We start from the raw sequence: 21,232 nt of genomic DNA, 5'->3' as shown, positions 1-21,232 counted from the left end.
TGGTGCAAAATGAAAAAAATTAAAATAAAACTTTCACGCAGTAGTAAAGGGTATGAAATGTAGTTTGCAGTTTTAAACTTATCGTTTCCTAGTTGCTTTGAGATTTATGTCTACTTACCCCTTATTTATGATTATTAGTTTTTTTCCTTGTTATTGTAGGGTTTCTTTACGATGTCAATACCACGGAAAATATAAAGAAAATAAAATGTTTTAAATTCTATAAAAGAAAATTTAAAGTTGAAAAATATTACATTCAATCGATATGGCGACAGAAAATGCAACAAATAATCTTTTGGTGACAAAATTGGGTGTATAATATGTCATTTTTGAAGAGGATCGTGGAGATAACTTCAAATTATGGATAAGGGTACCACTAAAATATCATGAGAAAGTATAAAGAAAGCTCGTCAACAAGAAGGCAAATCAGACTTCAGCACATGGAGGAAGATGAAACGGCTATTGGTGGAACAATTGTTTCCTTATGAATACGATTTTTATTTATCTAAGGGATATCCAAATTCAAACAAGCAAAGATTGAGGAAGACGAGATCTTGCAGGTTGATATCTCACAACAATACATCCATGAAAATCAAGGTAGTCTTCAATATGAAAATATTATGATTGACATGGTTGGAGGTGATAAAATTAATACGGATTTAAATTGCAAGATTGGGAAAACAAGTAAATATGAAGTACAAGAAGATGTTGGATTGTCAAGTTGCATGTTCTAATCTTTTGTATGATATTAGTTCATTGGTGATTTCAACTAAATATCAGGAATAGGGTCCTCGGATTGAAGGATTTATTTACTCATCAAGATTATATCAAGCCTAGTTCTTTTCAAGATCAACTCAAGGGTGAGGTGCTTTCAAGTGGAGGAGAGTGGTGTAGGACAAGGTATGAGTCAATTCCGATGGAAAAATATGAAGAAAATAAAATGTTTTAAATTTTGGAAGAGAATAATTAAAGTTGAAAAATATTGCATTCAAATTGATATGGTGACAGAAAAGGCAGCAACCAATATTCTGGTGTCAAAATTGGGCGCATAATATGTCGATTTTGAAGAGAATTGCGAGCCAAACAAGACTCATGATATACTAAGAGCCCGTTAGCTTTATAGCCAAAATCGATCGTTTTGGTTTTCAAAATGGTATTTTAATTTATGTAATAAAAATTGGACCTTTTAGTTTTGAGTCCGATTAATGTCATTTATATTCATTTTAATTTCCTGAGTCTTTTGAGTTGTCCAAAGAGATTGTAAATGGTTTATTAAAGCCATGTTTGTTATCCATTGTAATCATCTATCAATCTTTTAATCAATTAATCAAATTATCCTTTGGGATTTCCACCAAACTGGTGGACTTCAGAGTTTTATCCTTCAAGGATTTACACTTGTAACCCTTACTAGTTTCGTGATGCGTCACTTTATTCGTTGGAGGAAGTTGGACATCATAATCAACTAATTTGATGATCAAAGTGATAAAACGAAACGACAACTACGCATTAAAATGGAGGAGTTGATGAATTTAAGTTCCACGACACTTACAGAACTAGTTACAAAGATTAAAACGACAACTATGCATTAAAATGGAGGAGCCGAGTTGAATCGTCTAAAACGCAGACTTTAACTTTTAAATTGCAAGTCCATTGTTGATCTTGAGCTGGATCAATTTTGCAAATGCGTTGATGTGGGTTTTCTAATCGATGTGATTAGCTGTTATGTATCAATGCACGTTCTTAGTACACTATCTATATCTAGTTGATAATTTTAAGGGAGATAATAGTAACACACAATTTCTATCCTTCATCATGTAGCTCCGATACCATTTAAGGCAACAACGTATTTTTGATTTTTGGATGGAACGGTTCGCTAAAGTAAACCCGACGAAGAACAGATGATCCTAAAGAACGCATCCGTAGATGTTTAGACTTGGGTTGGGCCCTCGTTCGCTTTTCACTAGGCAAGGGGTTATGAGATTAATTAGTAATTAGCATCCGATTCCATAGTTTTTCTACTAATCCAAATTCTTACGGAATAGTAAGGAAGACAAATAGTTTTATTTCAAAATTCCAAATGCCAAATTTGACAAAAATAAATTGGCAAAGCCCAATAAGAAAACCCCTATGAAAAGGCAAGAGAGGCCCAAACCAGAGCTAGCATGGAAACATAAGGTCGCAGAAAAGGGGTTCAGATTTTTTCAGGGGAAGGTTCATACTTTTAAACTTTAAATTTGGAAGGTTGATTTTCTTGGATTTTGCCACCGTTTCTCAGCAACCAAACACCATCTTTCACTATTCGTTGCCACTAGCGTTTCACTGGGTCCATCCCTGAACGTTTCAGGTATGCTTTTACTTCGTGAACTTGTTGATTCCTTACCATTTGTTTGGTTACCGAGAAAACTGAGAAAGATTGATAGTATAGCAAATTCAAGTCTTGCATGCCCCTTGATTTGTTTATCTGCTATAAAAATGCAACTAGTTATCGCTTCAATATTGTTTCCGGAAATTGCTACATTCAATTCATGATCTATGTCCAAGGCAGATTGTCTAGGGTTTATGTTTCCGCCGAAATAATTTTCTTTAGAAATTTGTTGCATTCATCTCTCTTAATGTATCAATTGATCAGATTTAGAAATTAGAATTTCACTTTTCTTTGAAATTTTCAGGCCCATACTCTCCATGGGTAGAGATAAGATTAGTGAATTGCCGGATGAAGTTCTTTGTCATATACTCTCCTTCGTTCCAGCAAAATATGTTGTGAGGACCAGTGTTCTGTCTACTAGATGGAAGAGCATATGGGCTTCTGTCCCCATTCTTGACTTCGAATTCGAAAACATACCTATTGTATGGAGAGATGAAAATCAGCCTGACCCCGATGGTTTCAGATGGGAAGCCGAAGATCTGTCTGACCATGTTGGATTTTTGGCGTTTGTTGATCGTGTTCTCTACTTTCGTGGTTTATCAGATATTAAAAAATTACGTCTGCATTGTTACTGTCGTGTTGAGGATGCCTCTCGTATTGATGGCTGGATTCGCTCTGCCTTTAGCCATAATGTTGTTGAACTTGATCTCTGTGTTCAAGCACATTATGATGAGTATATTGAGGAACCGCCTTTGGAGTTGCCTCGATGCGTGTTCACTTGCAAAACGCTAGTGGTTTTGAAGCTGATGTCAAATTTTATTACCTATGCTCCTCCTACATCAGGCTGTTGTTTCCCAAGTCTGAAGTCCCTTGATGTCAGAGTTGATTTTCCTGAAAATGACTCAATGGAAAAGCTTTTTTCATGCTGCCCTGTACTTGAAGATTTATCTATAAAGGCAACTGTTCCAGATCATAATCGTCAGAATTTTAAGGTCTCAGCGCCTGAACTCAAGAGATTAAGAATGACTTTCTTCAGTTTTATCAATGGTGCTGAAGATTTTGAGTACGATATATCTGTGAATGCTCCAAAGCTTGAATACTTTAACATTAAGCAGGACTATTTGTCACATTATACATTTGAGAATCTAAAATCCCTGGCCAAAGGCAGTGTCGATCTCTATTGCCATATTGGGAAAACCCAGGTTGGCTTCTCTGAACGAGCAACTGCTCTTCTGGAGGCATTTTCCAACGTTAAATATCTGTTCATTTCAGCTCATTATGTGGAGGTTAGTCTACACCATAACTCGTTTCTTTTACACTATGTTTGGTAAAGAGGAAAAATAGGAAGGAGGGCAGGGGATCTTTAAAGGAAGAAGTATCTTGTTTTCCTTCATTTGTAAAACATATAGTATTTTGGTTTTGTGTTAAGAAAAGAAATAATAAAATTCTCGTCTTGTTCCTATTCTTTATTTTATTTATTTTATTTTTTCTGAATCAGATCTTTAGGTACCGTTTGGTACGTGGGACGGGACGGAACAGAGTGGGACAAGGCGTTCCGTCCCACGTTTGGTGCGCCTAAAACGGGTGGAACGAGCTGTTCCACGGGACGAGTTTTGGGTGAATTTTCGTTCCACCTCACCCCCCTGGAACGACTCGTTCCACATCCGTGGAACACAAAATTATAACATCTCCGTCTCCTTCTTCTTCCTCCTTGTTTCCATCCGAGGACATCTTTGATCTCGCTCCGTTCCGTTCCGTCCTGTCCCGTCCCGTCCCGTCCCATTCTGTTCCGTCCCGTCCCGTCTGCATACCAAACGATACCTTATGTACGAAACAAATGAGGAAAAGTTTATGCACGTATTTCCTTGTCCTATCCTTAACTAAATGAAGCAAATGCATGCCGTCTTTTCCCATTCCTATTTCCATATACATCATTCTTTCGTTATACCACAAGTAGTGTTTGTAACTGAAACCTTATTACATTTTGACAATATATAATTTGAAACAATATACGCATTAGTAAATGTTTCATTTATGCATGGTTTATGGAATGTTTGATCAATATTTTATCTTTCACTAGAGGGTTACTGTCTGCCTGCATTTTGATGATTTGAGAAAAATAAATGAGCGATTAAGTTATGCATTGTTTGATCAACATTTTTGTATTTTGTGAAGGATGGTTGTCTGCCTGCTTTCAATCATTTGACCGAATTGAAGTTGGTTCTTTATGATTGCTATCACTGGGATTTGCTAACAGAGTTGCTCAAGAAATCACCTAATTTGCAATCTCTTGTCGTCGAACATAAAGAAGTAAGAAGTATTTCCACTCATACTAAGTCATAACAACATGCTGCTCTTTACCATTCTCATCATTCGTACTTTTCAGGACAAGGAATGCATTGAGGAGCGTGGAGATGTCTTAAATTCGGCAGATAGATGGCGTACACCAGAGTCTGTGCCCATTTGTCTGATATCGCACCTGAAGACCATCACTATAAGGGGATTAAAGATATATCCGCACGAGCAGAAAGTGCTAAAATATTTGATGAAGAACGGTAAAGTTTTGGACAAGATGACTATCTATGCTAAGAATGGGGCTTACAAAGATTTCATACCTAGAAGGGCTTCTAGGACTTGACCAGTTGAAGGTTACCTTGTACATCGTTACAATTTTGGATTGCTGATTTAGATGGATTCTGCTATCAAAGCTGGAAATGAGACAAGCACCTTTGTTAATCTGAAGATGTAAAGATTTGCAGATGTTTGTTTTGTATTGTATACATTTCTTATCAACAAGTTTCGGACAGCCGCTATACCATTCGTATTTTGTTTATAGTTTTAAAATTATCAGCAGGATACAGATGTGCTCAGATGATGAAGAATTGGATGAATCCTCAGAGTATAAAAAAAAATGGAATACCCCAGGGTTTGTGCCTATTTATTTGTTCTCACAACTCAAAACGTTCTCCATGAGATGGAAGCAGCAAAGTGCTTGTTAGAGAACAGTCAAGTTTTGTTTATGATGATTAGCTGCAAGGGGGGTTCTATTTTGTAAGTCTACTTTTGGGGTTTAGGAGTCAAATTTATCTAATTAAGATGCAATTTTTAACGTTTACAAAGATATTATTCTGGGACTTTAATTCTGGGTTTTAGAAGGATTCTGCAATGGAAGTTGACGATTCAAGCAACTTCTTGTTTATATTAGGATGATTGTCTTTGCCGTTTCTTTCCTTTATCTTTAATTCTGGGTCCAATCATACAAGTGCGTGTAGTGTACTTCAACTTCTACACATCTATGTGCGGTCACTTTGCACCCCTTTAATTTGGTATTAGTAACAGTTTGGTCATTGTCTTATGAAATTGACAAAACAAACCTTCAAGCCACATGTGTTACACTATTATTCTCTTGGTCCATCGACCTATTAAGTTAATTGCTACTCATTTGGTTCATTTTGTACTCATATATGAATGTTATTGGTGTCACGTGGATTCACGGTTTATCAACGAAAATCTTAAACGTTGAAATATATAAATTGTAAAAATTGGCTCATATTCCACATACAACGTTTTTTAGGCAAGAAATACAAACGTTTATGTAAGCAAAAATGCCATGAGGACATCTCCAGATCTCTACACCCGGAGCAGCCAGATTGGGAAATCCAGGCCATTCGAGAGAGAGAGAGAGAGAGGGTGGCTTTGTTTGTGAGGTGAACTAGTGGGATAGACTAATGGAGGCCACATGATTTAAATTGAATGATCTGAATTTGAAGGTCTGTCTACTTCAAAACCAGAGATATGAGACGATCTCATTCCAGCAAAAACAACCCCACTGATTGACTTCATTGTTGTTAGGTTTGTCTACGGGCTAACACTATAACATTTTGTAACTATTGATTCTTGTTCCTCAAGAAACTTTTGCCCGCCACGTCCTAACTCAAAAAATAGTAGTTAAGTGGACTAAAGGGCTAACACTAAAACATTTTGTAACTTAATGGATATTTTTGTTCAATTTAAAAAAGTGATGCAATGTGTAATTAACCAGAATTTATATTTAACCGTTGTATTGACAAAAAATAAACGGTAAAATGTGAAACACGACAAATTTGCAAATAAGTTACAATTTGCATATTTGGAACGATATGTTAATGAGTCGAGTTAGACTAAATAGTAATTTCACACTGACACAAAAGATGACCCTACAGTTGTAAAACATGACAAGGTCACGCAGCAATTGCTTACAAGTCTCTCGACACATAAGCTCAAAAAGGACCAAAACTTCTTTTTGTCAGACTCAAATTTTATAAATCTTCCCTAGGGCGCATGGAGTGTTCAAACCTCAGATCGAAGTTCCTACTTGCAGCAAAGACAGCAAATGCTTGCTCAACTTTTCAGGTACACTTTTCTTCACATCCCTTTTACTTCCTTTACCATTTGTTTGGTTACTGAGAAAATTGAGAAATGTAGAATGACAAAAGGAAAAAAAGAATTTAGAAATGATTAATAAAAACTCAAGAAATGATTAATAAAAGATTCAAACTTTTCCCTTTTAGTTTGTTTATCTGTGAAAAAAATGCAATCTTTCCATTCAGTTGCTTACTCTAAATAGATCTAAGTAGAATAACTTTCACCCAAAGTTTTTTCATTGTTTTCTTTCTTCTTTGGGCTGTTTGTTTCCTGAGAAAATAACTCTACAGAAAGTAGAATTTCATGATGTTTGTTTCCTGAGGACAACTTATCTCTAGAAAATAGAATTGCATAATACCTGTGAAGATAATGAGAAGAATTTTGCATACATTAAGAGTTTGTTTCATTTACTTTCATTTTTCCATCACAATTTACAGAGACAAAAATGGGTTCTCAGTTAATATCTCTCATGCTAAACAAGAAGCCAATGCCGCAATCGATAGTTAAAGATAGGATCAGTGAATTGCCGGATCCAGTCCTTTGTCGCATGCTTTCTCTAATTCCAACAAAATATGCTGTGAGGACCAGCGTTCTGTCTAAAAGATGGAAGAACGTGTGGGTTTTTGTTCCCAATATAGACTTAGACGACGAGAATGAGCATTTTTATAGGAGAAACAGAGACACAAATGACTATGTGCGTTTCTCTATGTTTGTAGATCGTGTACTTTTCTTACATGAAACGGACATTCATAAGTTCCGACTTCATTGTTCAAATGTTGAGGATTTCGCTCCTATTGAAGGCTGGATTCGCTCTGCCATTGGTCGTAATGCTGTTGAATTTGATCTTCTTGTTGAATCTTTCACCAATCAAAATTTTAAGTTGCCTCAAAGTATTTTCATGTACAAAAAACTGGTGGTTTTGAAGGTGAATTCAAATTGTCTTAGCTATGTTCCACCTAAGTCAGGATGTTTCCGAAGTCTCAAGTTCCTCCATGTTACCTTCTGTTTTCTTGATAATGAGTCAGCTGGAAATCTTTTTTCTTGCTGCCCTGCAGTTGAAGATTTGACGATACATGGAGATGTTGGACCTCGTGTTTTGAATTTTAAAATCTCTGCAACCGAGTTGAAGAAGTTAAGAATAAGATTAAGAGATGTGGCACTTATCGGTGTTGTCAACAATTTCTCTGTTAGTGCTCCGAAGCTTGAAACACTTGATGTGACCGAGGATGTTCTGTCAAACTACAATTTGGAGAGTTCAAAGTCCCTTGTCAAAGCCAGTGTTAATCTCTATCACCATGTTGCATGTTTACACCGAGAATTCTCTAACCTTTCAGCTAAGTTGCTGGCAGGAATTTCCAAGGTTAAATGTCTGTGCCTTTCAGCTCATTCATTGAAGGTAAGCAAGTGCTCTATTATCCATTATTTCACTCTATGCACCGGTCTTATTAGTCTTTAGTTCTTTGTACCAGACATAGTTCGTAAGATATAGCTGAAAGCATGTTTTTTCGGTTTGGAAATTAAGGATTTGAAATGGTGTGTTATGCATGAGCAATGCTAATTTTATGCACAAGTTTACGTTTAATACTTATGTCTTTCACAAAGGTTTGTTGTCTGCCTGCTTTTGATAATTTGAGCGAGCTGAAGTTAGTTCTTCATAATTGCTACAATGGGGAATTTCTAACGGAGCTGCTCAAAAGATCTCCTAAACTGGAACATCTTGTCGTAGAATATGAAGGAGTAAGATATGTATTTTTGCATTTATCCGAGGTAATACCGACATGAAGTTCTTTACTGTTCTCATTTCATTCATTCTTTTTAAATAACTTTCAGGAGGAATGCACTACATACTCTGACAATGAAGAAGAAGAATACTCAGACATATTCTTAGGGCCTGAATGGAATACACCGAAGACGGTGCCTATCTGTGTGTCAACACACCTCAAGACTATCACTGTGATGGGATTCAAAGGATACTATGATGAGATGGCAGTGACAAAGTATTTGTTAGAGAATGGCAAAGTTCTCAATAAGGTGATCATTTATACCGGGAATTTGTTTCGTTTAGATAAATTAGACAAGGAATTCATGATGTTTCAAATGGGTTCGAGGACTTGTCAAGTCGAATTTTTCTGAGATGCAAATTTAGCCGTCAAAACATTTGTATTGTTGAAAGTCAGTTCTGGCTGCAAGAAGGCTGTCTCAAAGTTGTAAACTGTAAACATTCATGCACAAAACCCCTTTGATTTAATGAAGTTTAACTGATGATTGATGGACCAATTTGGTGTGTGAAGTTAACATATCGAATGTGAATTCTTACGATTTTGGTAGGTAATAAAAAATCTGGAAACTCTGGACATGGTGAACCAGTTGACACTCGTTCGAAGCGGATACCTACGTATGTATGGTTAATCCAACATATAAAGCATTGTCATCAGCATGCTAATCTCTAACATTCTAGCAGCGTTGCAAGTGGTAGATTGTGTGGGGTTCATTACTTGACCACCGAAACTTTGATGTCTATAATTGCGCACTAAATTAACAAATAATTTAAGGGGTGTATTTAATCGAAATTTTAATATATTTATAAATCAATGGATATCAATGTATTAAAATGAGTGTAGTATGTAATGTTCATGACACAACCAATGAACTCAAAGGATCTATTCATTTTTAATATGTCTCGATAAGCTTCAATCTAAACACGTGTTGTTTCTGTGCAATAGCTAGCGTGTTGCGTACGACTCTTTCAAAAATTATAAAAAATAACCGTTACACTTTCTATTTTCATTATAACGCAGTCAAATATACCGTTAAATATATCTTAAATCTAGCGTCTTACAGTAGATTTGTTTTCATAGTACTAAAATATTCTTAGTTTGCACTCTAAACTCTCTAAATAAAAATAAAAATACAATAGTGAGGAGTGCACAATGAGATTTTTAAAGTACTAATAAATGTAATCTATCTTAATTATAATCATTCATTTGCTCGGGGTTCGTGTGTTCATAATAATTCGTCCCAAAACGCGTATAGGGAACCCCGTTGTTTGTGTGTCCATTTGCTTGGAGTGCAGAATGTGTATTGTTCAAAGTGCTAGCAAGTGAATGAACGCAGAATGACTATTCTATAGTAGAGTGTTACTAGCAAACTCCACACATGATGATATGCATGAGCTTAGAAGGTTCAGACTCTTATCAAATCATTCGCTGCCACTATTGTTGTGCTGCTTCATATGTTGTTGGTTTCTTTACCATCTGTTTGGTTACTGAGAAATTGGAAACGATGAATAGGAAATTCAAACCTAGCCCTTTGCATTATCTGCTATAAGTGTAATCTTTCATTTCAGTTGCTAATTCTCGATAATGTTAGGTTGAAAAGATTTTCTCTAAAGAGTAGAATATCATATCAGTAATCAGTTCATATATAAATTATAAACGTTTCAAGTTTCCAAGTAACCGAGCGGATTGTAAATTAGAAGTCTTTACTTTTAATTCGTGGTTTTTCATTTGACCTAATTCCAAGCCTTGTTGTGCGCCTGCTTTTGATAATTTGAGAAAATTGAATTCGGTTCTTCAAAATTAATACATCTGGGAACTGCTAACAGAGTCTCTCAAAAGATCACAGAATATGGAATCTCTCGTCTTAAAACACAAAGATGTAAGATGTATTTTCTCTTATGTTATGTGGTACCAATATCACCTCTATAATATTGTGTATTCCCATTCAATTTGTTCTTTTAAAATTACCGACAGAAAGAAGAAAATATTTGCTGAGAGCCAGAATACGGAAAGGATGAAGAGGTCTCGGAGCATAACATTGGAACACCCCAAAATTTGTGCCTACTTGCTTGTTGTCATACCTCAAGGCTGCTTCATAAAGCCATTCTGGGGACAAAAGAGGCTATAATAATTTATCGAACTTCCAATTCGGAGCAACGAAGCCCAACAGGATTTACTCGCAGTAGAGGTCCTTAGCAGGATGTCTTTCAGAAACTCATCCTAACTGTCATTGTACTATAAAAGCTAGATGGGATTTATTTTCTACCAATCCATCCCGGCCCCTCCCCTAAATTACTATAGCATCTGTAGGTTTTTTTCTTTCAGTTTCTAAAAGATATGGACCAAGATGTACTATATAGTACTAGATCACAGAGACGCGAAGCATATTTAGACTTGATTATATTTTGGTGTTCGATTGACAAAAAAATAAATGAAAAAAATTTGAAACATGACACAACATGACAAATTTTGCCAATGAGCTTCCATTTGCATATTTGGACGGATACATTGATGGGTTTGGTCCAACCAAAGCGTTACATTTTACACTCACACAAAGATAACATGACATTAACACATTGTAAAACATGACAAAGTCAAAAGCGGTATATTTTACAGTTAGCGGTATTTTTTACACTGACACAAAGATGACACGATATTTAACTCGTACAACATGACAAAGCCACAACACATATACCCTAAACCCTTGAAAATTATTGCCAGAGATACGAAGTATACTTAGCCTTAATTATATTCTGGTGTTCGATTGACAAAAAAAAAATTGAAAAAAAAAATATGGAAACAATACAACACGACAAATTTGCCAATGAGCTTCCATTTGCATATTTGGAAGGATACATTAATGGGTTTGGATGGACTATAACATTGTTTTACACTGATACAAAGATAACACGACATTAACACGTTGTAAAACACGACAAAGTCTGAAGCATTATATTTTACACGGTCACAAAAATGACACTACATTAACACGTTGTACAACATTACAAAGTCACGTAGCAATAGCTTAAAAGTCACAACACATACACCTTAAAAATGATTGTCAGAGTCAAATTTTATCAACCTTGCCATGTTGGACATCAAGGGAATACGTTTTGCATAAGAACATCAAGATATTTTGAGTTGCAATAAGTTGACATGTTGGACATCAAGGGAATACGTTTCCTTTATGGCTAGGGTGGTGATAGCAGGATGATGGTTTCTTTTAATATCATTTCTTAAGCAAGCGGAAACGGAGTGGTGCATCAAATGAATTTATTTTCACACTAAAAGCTTTGTTGTCTATATCAAAAAAGCTATGATTCTGCTTGAACGGTCCAGTCCTATTGTTTCCTAGCAATAAAAAGATTGAGGATCACTTTTCTTTTTAGGTTTAAGGAAGCCAAGGCACTCATCGCATTGGATGATTCTTTGGCCGGGTGATCAGAAGGTCCGGTTGCCCATGCCAAATAATCTCTGGAATTCGTCATTCTTATGAGTTTACAACTTTCAATTGCCAATCTAATCAATCTAACAAAACAATTGCTGAAAAAAAAAAAAAAAAGGAATCCCACGCAAAAAGACTTATCTAACATTCTTATACAAATGTAGCTATAAATAGGAGGAGTGCAAGGGGGAGTGTGGACAGCATTTCTTATCGACCGTATGAGTGAACTTCGTTTATAACAAAAAAGGATACATCTAATCGGGCTGGCACGACGAGCCTTACTGCTCAAAATGCATCTAATACGCATAGATAGAAACCAAACATAAAAAGACAATTATAAATAAACATGCAATGCAAATACAAACCCGTATTGAATAAGTAGCTCCCTTCGAGTCATTATAAGAGTTGAAACCCTTAATTATCTATACTGTTATAAAACCGTCCTCCATCTTAATCTGAAGTTGAAATCGTTCTCTTCTTTTGCTCTCGGCTCTCGCTGGGTTTACATGGAGTAGATATCTAAGGAGAATGAAGATAAATAGATTGTTTAAGTTTCTGAGTAGCAAAATAGAGCGGAATAATAGTAGTTTTTTAATTATTAGTTTTGTTTTCATCTTCATCAAAATGTTCAGATATACAAAAGTCAAGAAATTATCATGTACTATTCTCCTCTCCTTCAGTTGATAACAAACTAAAACACATAAATGCTTTACTTTTTCCTTGAAATTTTGAAGTGTAAATGTCTTTGAGTACCAAATTTACAAAAGTGATTGAATTGAATATACTTTTTGTTGTGAAAAAAGCATTAGGGTGCAAATGAGTAAAGCAAGAGTTAAAGACAGGATCAATGGATTACCGGACCAGTTCTTTGCCACATGCTTTCCTTCCTTCCAACAAAATACGCGATGAGGTGCAGCATTCTGTCTACAAGATGGAAAAACATATCTACGAAAACAAAGATAAGTTGACACTGTTGGTTGTATGAGTTTTGTTGGCCGTGTACTTTACTTTCCCGGCTCAACAGGCATTCAGAAAATTTGTCTTCATTGTTCCTATGTTAGGGATTACACTCGTATTGATGGTTGGATTCGCACTGCCATTACGCGTAATGCTAATGAACTTGATGTTATATACCTTCGATTGGATGTTACCTTCAATTAATTAACCCCATGGTTCCCACCCCAAGGTATTGCGTCCTCGGCTCCCCTTGGGTGAGTCACGCTGTCAGGTTACCCAAACCAACAAATATATATAAGTAAAAGGGATAAAACCTTTCAATTTATTCAGTTTACTACCTAACATACTTGTGACATCCCACATCGCCCAGGGGAGTGATTCTTATATGTATATTCTCATCCCTACCTAGCACGAGGCCTTTTGGGAGCTCACTGGCTTCGAGTTCCGTAGGAACTCCGAAGTTAAGCGAGAAGTGCGCGAGAGCATTCCCAGGATGGGTGACCCATCGGGAAGTTCTCGTCTGAGTTTCCAGAAACAAAACCATGAGGGCGTGGTCGGGGCCCAAAGCGGATAATATCGTGCTACGGTGGTGGAGCGGGCCCGGGCCGGGATGTGACAATACAAAATTGTTAACAATTGAAACCACACTAGTTCAAAGTTGAAACTATTAGTACATTCCATTAACTGAGGACAGAGCGGGGGAAAAATTGATCTGATTAAGTTAAAATGTTTGAAAGGTTGGGTCATGTTTTGAATGAGACCCAAACCTCAGGGTGTATTTTATAATTAGCTAGAAGATTATAGAAGGGAAGGAACAAAACGGTGAGTTTAGTAAAAGAGTGTGTTAGTGTATTTTATATACTCACGTTGCTCTCATATTCTCGCCGATTCTCATCAACCAAACACAGTCTACCGTTCGCAGCCATTAGGGTTTTACTGGGGCAGCTATCTTGGACCGTTTCAGGTACCTTTCTTTTCGTAACCCTGTAAATTCTCTATCATCTGTTTGGTTAACTAGAAATTGTAATCGTTTTTTTTTTCTTTTAGTTCTTACAATAGGGTGCAGTTTTGCTCGCTGGAGTGATGGTAATGCGCACCACCCTATTAACTATCGTGAATAAGGTTAAATTTTGAGATTTGTGACTATCCACCACACAGATTTCAAAATTTGAACTCATTTAACGTTGGTAAATATGGTTGTGAGCGTTAACATTACTTGAATGTGGGAAGCAAAAATATTCCCCTTACAATAAGGTTCCATTCAATATTTTTGTTCTTGGCTCTGCTTGTTTCCGTATAATTTATTTTCCTTACCTCTCTAAAAGGGGGCATTTCACGAGTACATAGTCGGGATCTCAAAGTTTGTTGGGCGGGATTTACTTTACGAAATAATTTTCGAAAGATACCATGTTAAGAGGAAGGTGGAAATGATTTTCAAACTCTTTATTTGTTCTCCTGTGCTTCCCTCCTTGTTTATGTCCATTAATTCACTCTTGATTTATTCAATCTTACGGTTATAAATAGATGGGGGTGGGGGGTGACGTAATGAGCATTGCTCAAAATGTACCTAGTTAACACATATAGATAGAAACTAACAGTAAAAAAATTAAAGACAATCATTAATAAACATGTAACGCAAATACAAAATAACAATATTTGAGTAGCACCGTTCGAGTCTTTGATTCCAAGTGTTAAAATCATTAATTATCGATACTATTAGTCATCCTCCATCTCATCCTGAAGTCGATTTTTGACAATCAGCGAGTAATTGTTCTCTCATGTACAAGGGGTCGGGTAGTTTTAGCTGCATTGTGAGATACTCAACGTAGGTTTTTCTTTCTTTCCAAAGTTCAGTATGGACAGCCCTTAATGTACGTAGCTTCATCCATGTAGTTATCTGAGAATAATGAAAATAAATAGACTGTTTAAGTTTCTGAATAGCTAGACGGAGCGTAAATTATATAGTTCTTAATTTTTGTTTTGTTTTCATTTTTATCAAATATATCGTTCAGATATATAAAAGTTTAGGAATTATCATGTATTCTCTTCTGCTTCAGTTGCCAACGAACTAAAACCCAAAAACGAGTTGTTTATGTTTTCTTTGAAATTCTGGAGTGTGAACTTCCTTAAGCACCATATCTGCAAAAGTTTTTTTTTTATTTTTTATTTTTAACAAACAATATTATCTATACAAAGGGGAAGGGGTGAGCTTAGTCTCACAATGGGCTAGCAATAATATGGTTCAAACTCGCCTTTGGAGAGATTCGAATTTAAGACCTCTTAGTTACAAGTAAAGAGGAATATTATTAGACCGTAGTACTAAGTAGCTTATCTGAAAAGTTATTAAATTGACCATTTTCTTTGTTGTGAAAAAACACCAGGATACAAATGAGTAACCCAAGCGTTAAAGATAGGATCAGTGGGTTGCCCGATCCAGTTCTTTGCCATCTGCTTTCCTTCCTGCCAACAAAATGTGCGATGAGGTGCAGCATTCTGTCTACAAGATGGAAGAACATATGGGATTCCGTTCCGAATCTAGACTTCGAAAACAAAGATAAGTCTGACTCTGTTGGTTTTATGAATTTTGTTGACCATATACTTAACTTTCCCGGCTCAGTAGACATTCAGAAATTTCGTCTTCATTGTTCCTGTGTTGGGGATTACACTCGTATTGATGGTTGGATTCGCACTGCCATTAGGCGTAAGGCCGTTGAACTTGATATTGGTGTATCTAATACGGGCAAGACTTTGGAGTTACCCAAAAGCGTTTTCATGTGCAAAACACTGGTGGTCTTAAAGGTGAAGTCAAATGTTATTACCTACAATCCACCCACATCTGGGTGTTTCCCAAGTCTCAAGTTTCTCCATATCACAGCTGAAGGTCCCTACTGTGACTCAGTGGAAAATCTCTTATCCTGTTGCCCGGTACTTGAAGATTTGATAATAGATATAACGCTTGGTGTTCGAAATTGCAATTTCAAGATCTCTGCTTCTGAACTAAAGAGGCTAAGTATAACATTCCACCATTTATTGATTCACTTAGGTGGGGAGAAAGTCTTTATTAATGCCCCGAAGCTTGAAAACTTTGACGTTAAGGAGGATATTTTGGCCAATTATTGTTTGGAGAATGCGAAGTCCCTTGTCAAAGCCAATGTCGATCTCTGTTGCTATTGTGTACATCGAGATGTAAAATTTGTAACAAATGCAACTGCACTCCTGGCAGGGATATCCAATGTCAAATGTCTATGTCTTTCGGCTCGTGTTTTGCGGGTGAGTATGCCCCAACTTTTAATACTGTTTGGTAGAGAGGAGTATAGGAAGAAAGGGGTGGTTCGAAAAGGGGAAGGAAAGATAGCTCTCTTTGTTTGTAAAGGGGAAATAAGCCCTGCAGGTCTATCATTCAGTCCCTTCAACAATCTTACTTGTTACTTTTACCCTGAGGTTTCCAGCTTTTCCTCATAGAATTACAAATGTGGAAAGTTTCGTGCACAGCTCTTTCCATGATATTTGGAAAAGACATATTCCTGGCTTGCCGCCTTCCGGTTATCCTAGCCATTCTCTTGAAATAGTAAGTGCTTAATTATGCATCAGTTTATGTTTTTATCAGAAGTTTATTTTCCATGCAGGATCATTGTCTGCCGGCTTTTGATAATTTGAGCGAGTTGAAGCTGGTTCTATATGATTTCTATAACTGGGATTTGCTCATGAAGTTGCTCGATAAATCACCTAATTTGGAACATCTTGTCTTAGAACACAAAGAAGTAAGATTTTCCTTCCACCCATGTATCGCACTAACACGCAGCTCTTTACTATTCTCATTTCATTTATGTTTTCAGGACAGGGACTATGTTCAACACTACTCGTTTGGACAACGCTCAAATTTTAAACGTAAACTACCCTCAGAGCTTCGATGGCATACACCGGAGTATGTGCCTGCCTGTTTGACATCACACCTCAAGACTATCACCATAAGAGGATTCAAGGGATATCAGCATGAGAAGAAAGTGGCAAGGTTTTTGTTCGAGAATGGTATTGTTTTGGATAAGATGGCTATTTATAATGATTTAGGTGAGGAATTTACATTGTTCCAGAGGGGTTCAGGGACTTGTCTAGCTATTTGAATTCGGTGTGAAATGCAATCATTGTTCCATATATGGAGTTTGGATTGATCATTCTCTCATCGATGTTGTAAACTAGAGAAACATCTTTGTTGGTCTTTCGATGGATTATGAAGATATTTATGGAATTCCCAGCTTTATATTTTTCATTATTTCTTGTTGATGAGCAACCTTTGTCTGACCATGAAATTCAACTAATCTATGAAGCACAGATACAGATATGGTGATACAATACGGTACATCAATGCGGTAAAGTTTAAAAACTAGGACACGATAGAACATGGATACAACAGTTATAGCAACATTTGTTGAACTTAAGATGGAATCCATTTGCATAGTTTTTTTTTTTTTTTTTGGTGAATATTTGCATAGTTTTTGTTTTGCATGCTATATGTTTCTTATCGATTTTATTGAGCTTCTTCGGACCAATTGTTCCTAGTCAGAGTAATAGTATCAAACCAGATTGCCTTGTTCATTTCTTTCCCATCATGACCGTAAGATTGATATGAAGATGCCATGAATCATTACTTTTCTTTAAGTCAGAGGAGAGCATAACTTCTACAACCAAAACTTGGAGAATGACCTACATGAATAAGTTTATTGCAACGTGGTGTCTCGGTCTAATAATTTATTGTTACGCTTAAATTTGTTTCTACATGACAATGTATTATTGAATCCAGACGCGCATTATTGAATCGGGATTTCAATTCTCGTTTGAAACAAAGTATATGTGTAAAGAGAAATTGACTTAAGGACCTCGAATGCAACAATGACGGCATTTTACCAACTACTTGGAAGCAAATTTCATTTTTAACCTTTCCACTAACTCTTTCAGTCACATTACCAAGTCACCGACGCTGCAAAGCCCCAACAAACTCCTCAAAGACTTCTTCAACCTCCAAACACCCTTAAACCCATCGCCCATGTCTCCCTTCAGAACCCTCTTTTCATTTCCCTAACAACCCACAAACCCTTCTCACGCTTCTCCATCGCCTACAGATTCTTCACCTCCACACACCAAACCGAAAACCAAACCAGACCCAGAAAGCCTCTGGACCTCCTCTTCAAAGAGGCCGTCGAGCTCTCCCCAAAACCCGAAAACTCCGACAGCGAAGCTGAAACCAAAGACAACCAAGAAGAGCTTGAGGGATTTGGAGGAGGAGGTCAGGAGCTTGAGAGCCGAAAACAAAGCGAAGAAAAGAGAACCCAAATCGGATTCTGAGGGCGAGGTCAGTTTATACGCAGTGTTCACGAACAAGAAGCCCGCGGATGGCGGCGGTAGGAAGCGGAAAGAGGTTACGAGAGAGAGGTCGAATGAATTGAAGGATTTGTCGCAGGATATGGAAGTGGTGGCGAGCCATTTGTTCAAAGAAGGGTACTTTAAAGATGCCAATTTCTTGTTTGTGAATGGTGATAGGTTGGATTTTAGCTGCTTCAACAACAGCTATGGCTGCAGTTTCATAAGGTTTACGGTCGAAAGTTTTGCCAGAGACAACCAGGCAATTGCAAAGTAAGCCTGCAGTTTCATAAGGTTTGCGGTCGAAAGTTTTGCCAGAGACAACCAGGTGATTGCAAAGTAAGCATATTTACCTTATATTTTTCAAATTTGTTTTTGTTAGCTCCATTTGCTTCTGTATATTTGTTTACTTGGATGTTTATGAGTTAATGATTTCATCAAGTTGCTCCAACTACTTTATGCGCAATATTGCCATTTATTGCTAGTAATTTCTGTTAGATAGTTTCTAATCAGTAATCTCCATATCTATGCTCTTGAAATTTGGTCTTCCAGATGGTTGTCAGGCTCGGACTTGAAAAAGGTGGCCCTCCTTGGTTGCCCTTCCCCTGCAAGAAAGAGTGACATTCCAGAAGACAAAGTGAGCAATTATCCTATTATTCTTTCCCTCCCCCAGTATATTTCAGCTCAATTAATTGTTGTTTTGTGTTTTTCGTCACCGTCAGGTTTGCAGTAAATGTGTCTTGAAACAGTCGTGCAAGTTTGCAAATCAGAATGTGTGGAACGGAGGCGCCAAGAACTTGTATCTTAGAGATGTTATGAATACTATCACATTGCATGCCCTGGATACTGTGCCTCCAGAGCTGGTTGTCCCCGACGAAGTTAAGTCTTCTGTTAGTCGACTGCAAAAGGAGGTTTTGAAGCTAAGTCAAGCTACTTTGTGAGGCTATTTAGGATGTGCGCATGATGTTCCCGGTAAAATGAGGCTCATTGTCTTTGGTTATTGCTTTCTTTTGGTGCCATTTTGATTACTTTCAGTCTGAACCCTTTTCTTTTTATGTAGCAAGGATTGAGGTGCGATGCTTTCGAAAGAATCCAACCCTCCCTGGAATTCGATATGCTATGCTCGCTGTTCTATTTGCTTGTCCTGATCAACGCTCAACCCGATGCCAAGGAATTCAAGCGATGTTCAAGAATAATGAACATGTCCAACTCTAAATTGACTTGCAACATTCTGTTGAAAGCGTAATTTAACTCATGCTCAAGTCCACTAACATATTCTGTGTATAAAGAGTCACATTCTACGCAATTTTACTCGTTTTTCGATTTTGTTTTGTTCATCCAAGTTCCATCAGTGATGGACTGGACAAGGTTATCGACTTGTTTCTATCTTGGGCATCCAAAGATCTTCTTGATTGCTTCATTTGGTCCTCACCATGTGCTGATATCTGCTATCCAACCGACCATATATTCTGTTCAGGAACAGCAGTTGAGTTGTAGGCAGGCAAAACAGAATGCATATATCGAAACAGAAACATAGAACGTTATTGAGCGGGAATCAAACTCGAGGCCTCTAGTGCCGAATACACACGGTGTTGCCATGTGCATTTTAATTTAATCTTAAGCTCTCTGACAATTTGAGAGCATAAGATCAAAGTATTCTGATATATTCTGAATCTCTGTGATGTTGTCATGTGTAATTTATCTATTAATTACAATTTTGCAAGTCAAGGTGCTTTGTTTAATAACAAGAACTAGTGAAGTCGGCACCACAATGTATCATTAATAAAAAATTTATTCTTATATATATCGGTTCGTGATTTTGTCAAGCTGAAAATTTTATTCTAAAATTGGATTAAGATGGGTGCTTTATGGCTAAATTTCTAAATTAAATTTATAAACTAAATAATGTATCATTAATAAAAAAATAATTACTTAAATCAACCTTTAATAATTTAATCATTAATAATCATATATTTTAATTTAAAAAATTCACTTTAAAATTTAATCTTCCGAATATCATTATTGTATGTGGAATGAAAACAGACTTTGCAAAAGCTTTTGTTCTTTGATTTTTGGGTAAATTACATTTTCATACCCCAGGTTTGGGGCCTATTTCAATTCTTTACAACATCTTCAAAACATTTCACTTTCATGCCTCAAGTACTATTTTATTTCAAAATAATACCTCCGTTACATTTTTCATCCATTGATTCGTTAAGTGCTGACATGGCTGCCACATATATGCCACGTGACTGCCACATATATGACACGTGGCTACCAAATGTCTGCCATGTGGAAAATTTTTTATCTTATTTTTTTAATAAACTTAAATCTTCTAAATATTAAAAAATAAAAAAACCTGAACCCCATTCCCTTTCCCCTTCCATGCAACCCCCAACCCAAACCCTATATCTCATGTCTTCTTCGATCCACTCTTCCCTGTTAACCTCTCCGACCCACTTCGTCTTCTCCACCCTAGTTCGCTATGTTCATGCCGCCAACGGCGAGAGATTCGAGCTGGTCGAATCCGAAGGTGGTGGGGCCGATGGTGCATACGAGCTTGGTGTGCCTGGTGGAACGGAATCCGTTCTCCCGGAGCTCAGCTTCGGTGACAGTGTCGACCTCGATGAAGCTGGGGAGAGTATGGTCAGAGTGAGAATGAGGGGATTGGAGCCCCGAGGAGGACGTGCTGTTGTCGGTAACGAGAACGGAAGGCTCGGGATCGGAGGAGGAGGCTCTGATGGAGAGCTTTGGGAAAAAAGGAGCGGTGGTTTTGGTGGTGGTGGTGATGACCGGCAACCAGCGATTGAAGTTGGAGAGGAAGGAGGAGTGGTGCTTTGAGATGGCGAGGTTGGACGGGGTGAGGAGATGTATGGACTGCAACATTGTGACTAGGGGTGAGCAGCGGTGAACGGTCATGGAGGGAGAACG

General features: G+C 37.1%; 4 protein-coding genes across 4 annotated transcripts; all 4 read left to right on the top strand.

The window, feature by feature from the left end:
- The first annotated feature begins 2,203 nt into the window (after positions 1 to 2,203).
- On the top strand, positions 2,204 to 5,180 carry LOC137743417 (FBD-associated F-box protein At5g60610-like). Its single transcript, XM_068483304.1, has 4 exons — positions 2,204 to 2,341; positions 2,667 to 3,648; positions 4,538 to 4,672; positions 4,749 to 5,180. The coding sequence occupies exons 2-4, from the start codon at positions 2,680 to 2,682 to the stop codon at positions 4,998 to 5,000; spliced, it is 1,356 nt and encodes a 451-aa protein (XP_068339405.1). The 5' UTR covers positions 2,204 to 2,341; positions 2,667 to 2,679; the 3' UTR covers positions 5,001 to 5,180.
- Positions 5,181 to 6,688: 1,508 nt separating this feature from the next.
- LOC137741341 (F-box/LRR-repeat protein At3g59190-like) lies at positions 6,689 to 9,036 on the top strand. The gene is made up of 4 exons (XM_068481067.1): positions 6,689 to 6,754; positions 7,204 to 8,162; positions 8,369 to 8,503; positions 8,597 to 9,036. Exons 2-4 carry the CDS (start codon positions 7,212 to 7,214, stop codon positions 8,897 to 8,899), a joined length of 1,389 nt encoding a protein of 462 aa, XP_068337168.1. The 5' UTR covers positions 6,689 to 6,754; positions 7,204 to 7,211; the 3' UTR covers positions 8,900 to 9,036.
- A 6,298-nt stretch (positions 9,037 to 15,334) lies between these two features.
- LOC137741569 (F-box protein At4g22280-like) lies at positions 15,335 to 17,067 on the top strand. The gene is made up of 3 exons (XM_068481264.1): positions 15,335 to 16,216; positions 16,573 to 16,707; positions 16,783 to 17,067. Exons 1-3 carry the CDS (start codon positions 15,335 to 15,337, stop codon positions 17,065 to 17,067), a joined length of 1,302 nt encoding a protein of 433 aa, XP_068337365.1.
- A 217-nt stretch (positions 17,068 to 17,284) lies between these two features.
- On the top strand, positions 17,285 to 19,034 carry LOC137741892 (uncharacterized). Its single transcript, XM_068481590.1, has 3 exons — positions 17,285 to 17,300; positions 18,064 to 18,574; positions 18,854 to 19,034. The coding sequence occupies exons 1-3, from the start codon at positions 17,285 to 17,287 to the stop codon at positions 19,032 to 19,034; spliced, it is 708 nt and encodes a 235-aa protein (XP_068337691.1).
- The last annotated feature ends 2,198 nt before the right edge of the window (positions 19,035 to 21,232 follow it).

This window comes from Pyrus communis, chromosome 8, assembly GCF_963583255.1.
Source record: "Pyrus communis chromosome 8, drPyrComm1.1, whole genome shotgun sequence".
Classification (NCBI taxonomy): domain Eukaryota; kingdom Viridiplantae; phylum Streptophyta; class Magnoliopsida; order Rosales; family Rosaceae; genus Pyrus; species Pyrus communis.
Note: the sequence above shows the minus strand (reverse complement) of the source record. Positions and strands in the feature narration are given on the sequence as shown.

Excerpts from the sequence above, each read along its gene's own strand:
- LOC137743417 (XM_068483304.1), top strand. The coding sequence starts at position 2,680 with ATGGGTAGAGATAAGATTAGTGAATTGCCGGATGAAGTTCTTTGTCAT. Across the intron at positions 3,649-4,537 it reads TTTCAGCTCATTATGTGGAG|GATGGTTGTCTGCCTGCTTT; the intron begins GTTAGTCTACAC and ends TATTTTGTGAAG. Across the intron at positions 4,673-4,748 it reads TTGTCGTCGAACATAAAGAA|GACAAGGAATGCATTGAGGA; the intron begins GTAAGAAGTATT and ends CGTACTTTTCAG.
- LOC137741341 (XM_068481067.1), top strand. The coding sequence starts at position 7,212 with ATGGGTTCTCAGTTAATATCTCTCATGCTAAACAAGAAGCCAATGCCG. Across the intron at positions 8,163-8,368 it reads TTTCAGCTCATTCATTGAAG|GTTTGTTGTCTGCCTGCTTT; the intron begins GTAAGCAAGTGC and ends TCTTTCACAAAG. Across the intron at positions 8,504-8,596 it reads TTGTCGTAGAATATGAAGGA|GAGGAATGCACTACATACTC; the intron begins GTAAGATATGTA and ends AATAACTTTCAG.
- LOC137741569 (XM_068481264.1), top strand. The coding sequence starts at position 15,335 with ATGAGTAACCCAAGCGTTAAAGATAGGATCAGTGGGTTGCCCGATCCA. Across the intron at positions 16,217-16,572 it reads TTTCGGCTCGTGTTTTGCGG|GATCATTGTCTGCCGGCTTT; the intron begins GTGAGTATGCCC and ends TTTTCCATGCAG. Across the intron at positions 16,708-16,782 it reads TTGTCTTAGAACACAAAGAA|GACAGGGACTATGTTCAACA; the intron begins GTAAGATTTTCC and ends TTATGTTTTCAG.
- LOC137741892 (XM_068481590.1), top strand. Across the intron at positions 18,575-18,853 it reads GACAACCAGGCAATTGCAAA|ATGGTTGTCAGGCTCGGACT; the intron begins GTAAGCCTGCAG and ends TTGGTCTTCCAG.